General features: G+C 36.0%; 1 protein-coding gene and 1 long non-coding RNA gene across 2 annotated transcripts in view; one reads left to right on the plus strand and one right to left on the minus strand.

Moving 5' to 3' along the window:
* The window catches only part of LOC128242695 (uncharacterized), a 14097-nt gene extending 6042 nt beyond the window's left edge, over window positions 1-8055 (plus strand). Inside the window, exons 3-4 of the mRNA XM_052959949.1 lie at window positions 6376-6455; window positions 6901-8055. Of these exons, the coding sequence (XP_052815909.1) occupies window positions 6376-6455; window positions 6901-7543 (723 nt within the window). The 3' untranslated portion in view covers window positions 7544-8055. The remainder of the gene's footprint in view (window positions 1-6375; window positions 6456-6900) is intronic.
* On the minus strand, window positions 3566-6131 carry LOC128242696 (uncharacterized). Its single transcript, XR_008262669.1, has 4 exons — window positions 6019-6131; window positions 5257-5369; window positions 4974-5033; window positions 3566-4611 (listed from the first exon to the last, which is right to left on the minus strand). It is a non-coding gene; the product is annotated as an uncharacterized LOC128242696 (long non-coding RNA).
* Window positions 8056-10606: the final 2551 nt, after the last annotated feature.

A 10606-nucleotide genomic window follows, 5' to 3' on the forward strand; every position in this document is an offset into this window, starting at 1 on the left:
TGGACGGTTTACATACTTAAAACGTGGTACGTTTAAGTCCGCTGCAAATAGATCGCGCAGTAATCTTATTTAGTAGTTAAAATTTATGACTTAACTCTTGGGAATCGTAATTATGTTTGCAATAATACACTTCACTGGCAATCAATTTAAACTGAGAGCAATGAATACAACTCTTAAACACTACATTTAATTAATGCTTTTATTAAAAAAATACGGACTACTTCAACAGATGTACTGGCATACATCCGAGGTTGTTTTTGAAAAAATGGCCGAGCAGCTCCGAATGACCAATTAAAATGAACCATATATTCAGCCATTACCAGCGCTGTTAAAAGCCGGTATTCGGTACAGTGTGAAAATGGTATTAGATCCTTAATGATTTATAAGTTACGTTGTGTTTTGAATACATTGCTAATTGAAATAGTAAGACAATTGATGGTATACCAATGATTTTAAATGTCTTTAATGAAAACTATATCTCTCTATTAAAGGCTTTAAATTCACAGCGAGGCGGTCTGTTCATGTGCATTATTAATGTTTCAATGGTCTTTTAATTAAAATTATTTTTTCTATGGTCTTTTTTCTATGGTCTATTATTAATGTTTCTATGGTCGACAAAAATACGCCAGCTCGTTAACGTTTTCTGACAATGATCTTCAGAATTGGGTGCCTAAATGTCTTCTGACAATGATCTACTGATTGAAACCCCAAACAATTTTCAGACGATATAGTATCGGCAATGTGATGCGTAAGTATGATAAACGTTTGAAAAGCTATTTTTTGTTATAAATCTATTCAGTGCTAACATTGTTCTATGTTACAAATATTCGTTCTGCATGTTCTGTTGCAATAAGGAAAATAACACAAACCATACAACGAACTGAACATAATGGAACATAAGACAGAGTTCGCATAACACAACTAACCTCTCGATTCTTTTATCCCTAATTTTTTTGTAAGACAGTTTTTTTTTTCTTTTTTAAAGGCACTCACTCATATATTGTTTTACTGTTGAAATTTAGTCGTATTACTAACATTTATGTACAACCACCAAACAGCAACTCGCAGATACCCGTTTGAGCAAAATATTCTAAATTCAAACATAAGACAATTCAATTTTAATAGGTTTAATAAGTTTAAAATAAATATATTTTCAGAGGTTATTAACATATTTCGGTCCAACATAACTTTTTTCTGTAACGTGATTCAATTAGTATTTACAGCAGAGCACTGTTTATCACGTTTGATGCATTCGGAGCACCTCGGCCAATTTTCATCGAAAACAACCTCGGATGTATTTGGACGGTTTACGATGTCAAAAACCTTTACATTTTACTACGCTGCAAGTAGATCGCGTAGTAATTTTAATTTAGCAATTCAACTTTGTGACTTTACTCTTAGGAAACTCAATTATGTATGCAACAATACACATCACTGGCAAGCATTTCAAACTAGGATTTAAACTACTATAAATGATTAATACTATTATCTAAAAAATACTAACTACTTCTACTGATGTAACCTAGGTTGTTTTCGATGGAAAATGACCGGGGTGTTCCGAATAATGTGTTATCATTGTAACAAACGTTTTATTTACATTTTAACAAAATGATTTGTTTCGATGCCTGACTCGACGAACATAAAAGAGTTCCTTTAAACCAAAAGCTTGTCTGCCAGAACAAACAAGAAATAATGCTATTAAATGAATCATCCGATGACTTGGCTTATATTATATTACACAAAGCCAAACTAATGTGCATTTTATCAAACGAAATCTTTTTCGTCCATTGTTTTCACGTTATCACTCCTAGTCTTTTCAAGTGCTCACAAGGACAAGCAATACTGCCCTGAATTGGGATAGATTGAGGAAAAATGGAAAACCAGCACAGTGTAAGTGTTAAGTAAACAAACAAATTAGGTAAAAAAATAAGGAAAGGAGGAACGGGCGAGGCGAGCTAGTCGTACTAAGTTTCAAGATTTTACCCAACATGTTTAAAATATCTTATAGCTAAAAGGCGCGTAGCTGCCTATACGCGAGTACGCGGCTGAATACACATGATTCTGACAAAAAAAACAGCCAAAATTGCAGTATGCGTACTTGACTACATGGTTCTAAAACCGTCCATTTTCTAGTCCTAAGTAAAGCAACTCAGAACGCCCAGAATGCACAAGACTGCACCATGGTTTTCAAAATAATCCGAGGGGGCATGTCCCTGGACCCCCCCCCCCCCCCTTGCATAATTATATGAATCCACATGAATAAAGGGCTAGCTACGCCCCTGGTGTATAACCTGTTTCCTTTCTCCGCCCAGCTTGATCTTTGAGATTGTATCTTATATGTTGTAAATGTCTTAGACCCAATTTGAGAAGGCGGGGAACCAAATTAAATGTCATTTCTGTAAAATTGTTAAACTACAAATCTTAATAACGACTAGTCTTGGTACTTATCAAAGACTGAAAATGTAGGTTATAATTCAACAATAATCTCTGCTGCCTACCAAATGTTCGCATTTTAAATGATTGAAAATGTTCATGTTCATTGTACATGTATAGATTATGTTTGTATATTTTCTATATGTTCGAGAGGACCTAAATGCATTGTTAGAATAATCGGTAGTTGAGGAATGGCCACTTAAATAATTTATAATTAAAAACAATATGCAACCACAGATATGGCACTTGAGTTGCTTTTGCCAACCGAGGGAGACAAGAACTAGTCTCACCCCGCCCCCCAATTTGAATTATTACCCGTCTTTGGGAAACTTCCCCCAGGCAAATCTACCACCAATAATGACCCTCATTGCCCTCCCTCTAAGAGTGCGGACTCTGCAGACCCCATCGGCGGTGTGACTACATCATCCTCTGAATTAGGCACCTTAACCTTCATATTTGCCCCATTTTCAGTTAGAGATACCATGACAACGAATGGTTGAACCTGTACCAGGCGTGGATCAGACACAGTAACAGCCTGTTTGGCCAAACGTTACCTGGGAGAATTCTCTGAACTTTATTTTGGGCCCGGAGACTGTTCAGCCTCGGCAAAAATGAAATCTCTACTCTTGTACGACAGATAAAGCACTCATCCCTTTTCCAAAAGGACGGACCCCCGAACGTGCCCCACCCCTCTCGAAGTTACTACCAGAGGAAGCATTTCTACCTCTCTGAGCTAACCATTTGACCGACAAATTGGCATTATTTGCACAAACAAACCTAGCTACCCGCCTCTCAGACTTCAAATACTTTCCAATTAGAGGACCATCAAACTTTACCCCCACGGTTTATCTAACTTGGGCCTTCCTAACTTTCGCCCCCGGGGCTGCATGATTCAGGTTCAACCATCTTGTCATTATGAACCACGTCAAATCTCCCCCTTCGTGCGTACTCTTACGAATTCCTATTAGGGCTTGGCCACCTCCAATTCCCTTGGTCGGCCTCCTGGTGTTACCAGAAAATCCGATAAGTTCAAGTTTAACCCAGCCGGTAGAGTCGTAGGAATATAAGTAATCCCCTAACATGTGTCTTAACCACTACCTACAGGTGTGAAACTCAGATATCTCCCCTCAGATTATATAAACCCATAGAACCATGCAATCACCCACAGGGGTCATATTCCCCCGCGTATTCCGCCCCATAGCTCGCGGTCCATTGTCGGAGTCAAGGTAAAAACCCTAAGTTAACACCCGATCCTGGACGTGGCGAACCAATAGCAACATTTTAATGCCCAATTCTCTGCACTGCTGACCCGATTCCCCTGATGCGGTACATGACACATTGCCCTAACCGGTACTTGGGATCTGTATGACTGAAATAGATCCCGAGGATAATTCAGGTATTCACAAAATGACTAAAAGAAAAACAGCTATTTTACAAGCTGGTCTCATCAAAACACATTATTCAACAAAAAGTATCTTAACTGGTGCAGATTGCCAAAGTGGTTAAGTGTTCAGAGTTTCATGCAAATATTATCTATTATCTATTTCAATCATGTTATGATATACACTGGAGTATACACTTTATATAGCATTCTGTGTTTAAACATGAGCCAGTAAAAGTAAAAATAAATGTATTCAGAAATATCAAAAGATTCACATAATTTCTATAAAAGATAGTATGAAGGTTTACATGATCAACAATGGTAGTGTGTGTTTTACCATAAGTTTGAATAAATGTATCATTTCAATTTTCCTATATAATTCAAAAGTGTTTTAATCCTTAGAGGAAACATGTACAACTGGATATACATCACAGTTGAAACTGTATAAAAATACATATATTTTTGAAAAATCTAATGCTAATGGCTTTTAAATGCAAAATCAAACTTAAAAAAAGGAAAAAGAAATTTCAAATATTAAATGAAGATTACACACAAATGCCTCACTGCCTATTTAACCGTTTAAAGTATTATGTTGTATTGGGATATGCAATTAATTTCAGGTTCTGTTTAAATATATCTGTAGTTATCTGTTGGGTCTGGTATCTCCAGTGTATGTAGGTATAATGTACTGTTCTGACAAAGTCTCCTAAATCACACTGGAACCTTTAAGGTGAGTATCTTGAAGACTGACTCTGGGCATATTCTAGATGTTTGAAACATTGTGATTTCTCAGTGTCCTGAAAAAGACAAAAAGTTATAAAATATTGTTTAATACAGCACAATATAATACATTTATGAAAACGCCTTTTAATGGTTAAACTACAAGTAACACATAATTTACATTCCCATTTTTCAACTGAAATAGTATGCATATTTTATGATAATTATTGTCTTTTGAAAAAAGAAATAAGTTGGGTATTTAAGAAAACATGTAAACACCATTCTGGTCACATTTTATTTCTTGTTTAATGTTCATATAAGTTAAATAACAATTATGTTATACCAGTTAACTGCTCAAAGTAAGATGCCCAACATCATCTTATTGTATTATTCATAAAATTTGTTAATATCCTATTGCATTTTATCATTTCCTACCTACTTTTACACTGCCCTCCATTGCCATCTTGGAGCATTCCTGGTAGTTTTTTTTATCATAAGCCTGAAATAATTAACTAAAACAAATATTTAACAAGCAAAAAAACTAAATAAATGAACACATATTATATCAATAAGCATTTGTACATAGCCTGTACATTAACTGCAGATATATAATATGGTTTTGCAGTTCAGTTTCTACATTAGTCCTTATGTGTTCATATGTTAAATATACCTCTTATATTATTCATAAAACCAACATTAGAATTTTATTCCCTTTTCCATACCATTATTAAACAGAGGTCAATGAAGAGCACAGCATTTTCCACCAAGACCATGACACTTCTGCTGTCAATTTTCATTTCAGTTTTTATTGTACACTTGGCATCAAATGGTATGACTGAAAAAGACAAGATTTAACCTTTGTCAGTTGAAAACTCACATATGTATTATACTACAGAGTTCTACATAAACCATAGGATACCTTACTAAAACAAGTTTCAATTACAAGTAAAGGTGAACTAAAATGATTACGTTGTCACCTAAAAGTGTTCATGGTATTAAAGTAGTCAATAATCAACTTATTTGTTGTGACAGTGTTGTTTACATTACTGTACAGTACATTTATATATATTTAGCATCAGTTTTAGATTAGTTCTGGCTTCCATAACTTTAATGTTGATATTTATTTTTTTGATGTTTACAACACATCCAAAAAGGTAATATATAAAGTGTTCGCTGAAGTTCTTTAGCTAGTTTAAGATGTGCAAAAATAAGAAAAATAATAATGTTATATCATGACATGATAAAATGGTAACACTGTTTAATAATTCACTGACTACATGCCACAAAGACCGGTTATATTACAACAAAATATGTACAGACATTTATTTATCCGAATTAAAAATCATCCGAAATAGAAGAATTTCAAGAAAATGTTTTATATAACATATAAAACAGCAATGGAACCAAATCAAATTCTACATCATATTCAATGTTTTAGATGTACACAATATCAGCACATTTACTAAATATAACAAAAAGCTTACATCTTCTACAGTTAAAATCCTTTTTTTGACAGAACGGCGAAAATAGAACATTGTCGTACTGTTTTCAGCTATTTTTAGACATAGTTTATAAATTCCACACCAGCGAACATGCTACACGTAATATTAAACTCTCAAATGTTGGTAAGAAGTAAAAGTATACTTTGATATGGCGAAAATCTTCATCCGCCATCTTGATCGTTAAGTTAACGAGTGCCTCTTACTGGTCGTAGGTTTACGAGCAAAATTAACGATAAAGCAGGTGCACGTTGCGTCTCTGAAACGGTGCCGATCGGTAATTTTGGTCGTACTACCAAAATCAGCTAACGATCGCCTTAACGATCGTCTCTGAAACGCGCCCCTGGTCTCTTCCTTATGGCTGACCGTGCTAACAGCAGCGTCAAACTGGTTGACCTAACAATCCGCATCGTCACTTCTAGGTTCGTTATAAAAACATGCTAAGTGCCCGGTCCAGTAAACACTCTCTTTATACAAGATTGATAATGCTACGTTAGGTAAATATTTTGTTCAAATCTAAGTTATTCATGTTATAAGAAACTGTTATACTTTGCATTCAATCCAATACCTGCAATCAGAAAAACACACATTAATAGCTACGAGTTTAATATATTATCTGTTGGACTAAAATTTTGACAACTGTCGGCCTAATGAAAATATGATAATATGAACAAATACCAGTATTTAACTTCAAAGGGTCTCAGTTTTCTTAGATGAAACTTAACATATTATATTTATTGCTTAAATCGAGTGGATTTGAACTGAATTGTCAGGAAATGTATAGTTGTCACGTATGATTGCCTTTTTCTCAGTCTGATTTTGCCTTTTTTATTGAAATGTATAAGGAAATGAATTGTTACCTTTCAGCCTCCAGCTACAAGGTTGGCCCTGGGATCTGTGTGTGCTCCCTGACGACCAGGCCGCCGTAACTCTCCCTGATAAGTCCATTGTTCAGCTGCTGTCTACGAAAGGAGGGCAGTTGTCGTTGGTAAAGGAACTTAAAGTGTCTGATAGCTGTCATGTTATTGCGTTCTATAATAATCAATTATACCTTTCCTATTGCACCAACGAACCGCGCATTGAGGTAATGACAATGGATGGTGTTTCTGAAAAGGAATTTCAAAACGACCGTGGAAACCAACTTTTCCAATCTCCATATCACCTGACTATGTCAGCTTTATCACCGCCGAACTTATACGTGCCTGATTACATTACCGACACCGTCTTTGAGCTGTCCCTGGACGGGAAGGTCGTGAGGGAGTACCAGGATAAGCACCTCGTCAAACCGTTATCCGTAGTCGCCGTGAGTCCAGATCTGCTGTTAGTGTGTGGGCGGAACAGTCATAATGTGATGAAGCTGTCGGAGACGGACGGCAGCATTCAGGAATTACTTGGCGAGAAGGACGGACTGTCCCAACCATACTCCGTCGCTTTCTGTCCTCACAAACGTACCGTGATCGTAGGGATGTACCCTAACAACATATTTCACCAAACTCTTAAAGAAGTTTAGAAAAGAATGTCTTGTTGTTTTACAAATACATACATCTTTATCTTATCCAAGAAATTACACGCGATAATTTGAATAACTTAAGTAATATTTGAATATACACATTTCAATATCACGATGCTTTGTGACTAATGGGCGTGGTTCGGGTTTTCGCGGGGATGGTTGTTTTAGTGTTGAAGGTCTGCCATCCCCTATCCGCTGTATTATGGCTTGACTCATACCTGTCACCAGTGCACTTTAAAAAAAACAATTCAGAAGCCAAATGGAGATAAGAGAAGAAAAAAGGGTCAGCCGCGGTTTGCTCTCTACCCCATCCTATTCGATAATAATCGGATCCGAACGATAGCATGCAATTGTTACACCAGTGTAATTTTACCAATTTTGGCGTATGGAATTTAAAAGAAGGCAGTATATGGAGTGAATTATACAAGTCTTTTCGTTTTTATTACTTAAAAGTTATATAAAATGAATCTAACCATTTTCCAAAAAATGCTGAAATAAGATGTTTGTTTGCATGTTTCTATCTTTATCCTTGTTTGTTGAGAAAATGCATGCAATAAAATTATATTACAAGAAGTACAGCTCATCTTCCTACACTGATATAGAGCGTTTGTGTGCGCGCACGTGTGCGTGTGTGAGTTTTAGCGTGCGTGTGCGCGTTCGTTTGCGAATGTCGGTTTGAGCGTGCTTGTGGCGGGTACGTGTCCATATGTGGGCTAGAGCGTGCTCGTGCACGCACGTGTGCGTATGTGAGTTATAGCGTGCGTGTGCGCGTCCTTGTGCGTATGTCGGGTTGAGCGTGCGTGTGTCGGTACATGTCTATATATGGGCTAGAGCGTGCGTGTGCGCGTGCGTGTACGTATGTCGGGTTGAGCGTGCGTTTGTGGGTACATGTCCATGCGTGGTCTAGAACGTGCATCTGTACGCACCTGTGCGTGTGTGAGTTTGAGCGTGCGTGTGCGTATGTCGGGTTGAGCGTGCGTTTGTGGGTACATGTCTTAATGTGGGTTAGAGCGTGCGTGTGCATGCACGTGTGTGTGTGTGAGTTGGAGCGTGTGTGTGCGCGTTCGAGTGCGTATGGATAAAGCGTTCATGTTTATATGTGGGGTAGAGCGTGCGCGTGCGCACACGAGTGCGAGTGTGGTTTTGAGCGTGCATGTGCGCGTTCGTGTGCGTATGTCGGTTCCAGAGTGCGTATGACGCACGTGTGCTATGGTCAGTTTGAGCGTGCGTGTGCGCGTACGTGTGCATGTGTTGGTTTGTGCGTAAACTATTTAGTGACATTTAACCTAATAGTACTCATTTTGTCTTGATACATTTTAAGAAAAATGAATACTTCAAGGTTAAATGTCACTCAATATTGTATAGTTCATATGACACGAAAGCAGGAGTACACTCCCTTCAAGCAACTGTGGTTATTAGTGCTTACTCCCTAAAATAAATCAATTATACGTAACTTGGCACAGTTGTTTACCAAAGCAATCACATGTTTCGAAAAAAGAGTGTAAGATTTCAAGTTGAAACAGTATATGCTTTTCCTCGAAATTCAATACTTTAATAATAGTAAGTTATGTTAAGGGTGTCATCTATCTGCTTAACCAGACAGAGATAGCAAAACATTCTCGACTTTTCTTCAATCTTCAACACCCGAATAAACATATCATATTGCAAGTTTTTTATTTGTTATTTTGTCTGACTTATTGCATAAATTTATTACTGAACGTAAAGACTAGTTAGTGGTCAACATTATATTTTGTCTTCGTATCAAACCATTTATTTTTGAAAGTACATGTACATACTAACAATATTGAACCATTACTAAAAATACACTACTTGTCAATCCATGCACACATATACTGTTACCATACCTTAGAACGAAAAATGCTACAAATTTTTTTAAGTTGGCATGATTTGTAGGAAAAAATATCATTAGAAATAACATCTTTAATAAACATCGATATAACATTTTTTATTTGTTTCATATGTTTCTTCAAATCTATAATTTATTGCATGTAAAGATAGCTATGTCAATTCACTCTAATTATTTCATTTTAACTTCAATGCATTATATTTCTCACGCTTGAAATGACTTTGCCAAAGTAACTCCCTCATGTTTTTGGACAAAATAGTCTTTTTCCGGTAATGCATCTGTGATGTATCATTTATCATTATTTTTCTCTGAGATATCGAAATGGCCAAAAATATTGTTATAGTATAATAAGCACTTTAGATTTAGTGGAGTGCGAACCCACGGAGGTAAAGTCAAGAGAAAAAGAGAAAACTGACGCATAAACCACAAGCCACCGGATTGTTTAAAGTTTTAAGTTTCAAGTTTTATTTATAATAAACCAGACGGTCGTAGACCCATGAGGCATAAAGTGCACAATGGTGACAAATACAAATACTTTGCACGTGTGCGATAACAGGTAAACTTATATATTTTTATACAAAATTAGATTTAAAATATGCAAACATTTATAAATCAACTGTTCGAGTAATGTTACTCAATTTAATTTTCCGAGTTTATAAAACATCCTCCCTTTAAATTTAAGTGCAAAAAATGTAATGCCCATACAGGAGAAATGTTAAGGTAAATAATTTTGATTTGCATGGTTGTGACGTTTTATATCCGTATGTTGAAAAAGAATTGAAAACGAAAATATAATAAATACATATGTATGCATTGCAAATTCATTATGTACAATAAACAATAATCTTCCTTAGAAATCAACGTGCATAAAACCACATCAAAAGAGTTCATGGACAAACTAAAATAATGCCTATTTTACTAGGCTGTGACAAAATATCTATTTGACATAATATCGAAAGCTTTGTAAACAAATACACTTAAATTCTTCAATTAACTCTATAAATTTGTGCATACTAGGATGCCGTAAATAATAAGTAATAGGATGGCAATACAGACTTTCGAATATCATTATACAATGGACATTCAATGACATAATGGTTATCTTCTTCTAAAATATTACATTCGATTCATGTTCTCTTATGTACAGGTATTGATACAGGTCTGGCCCATCTACCAGTCTCTATACAATGTCTTTA

This window comes from Mya arenaria, chromosome 8 (assembly GCF_026914265.1).
Source record: "Mya arenaria isolate MELC-2E11 chromosome 8, ASM2691426v1".
Taxonomy (NCBI): Eukaryota; Metazoa; Mollusca; class Bivalvia; order Myida; family Myidae; genus Mya; species Mya arenaria.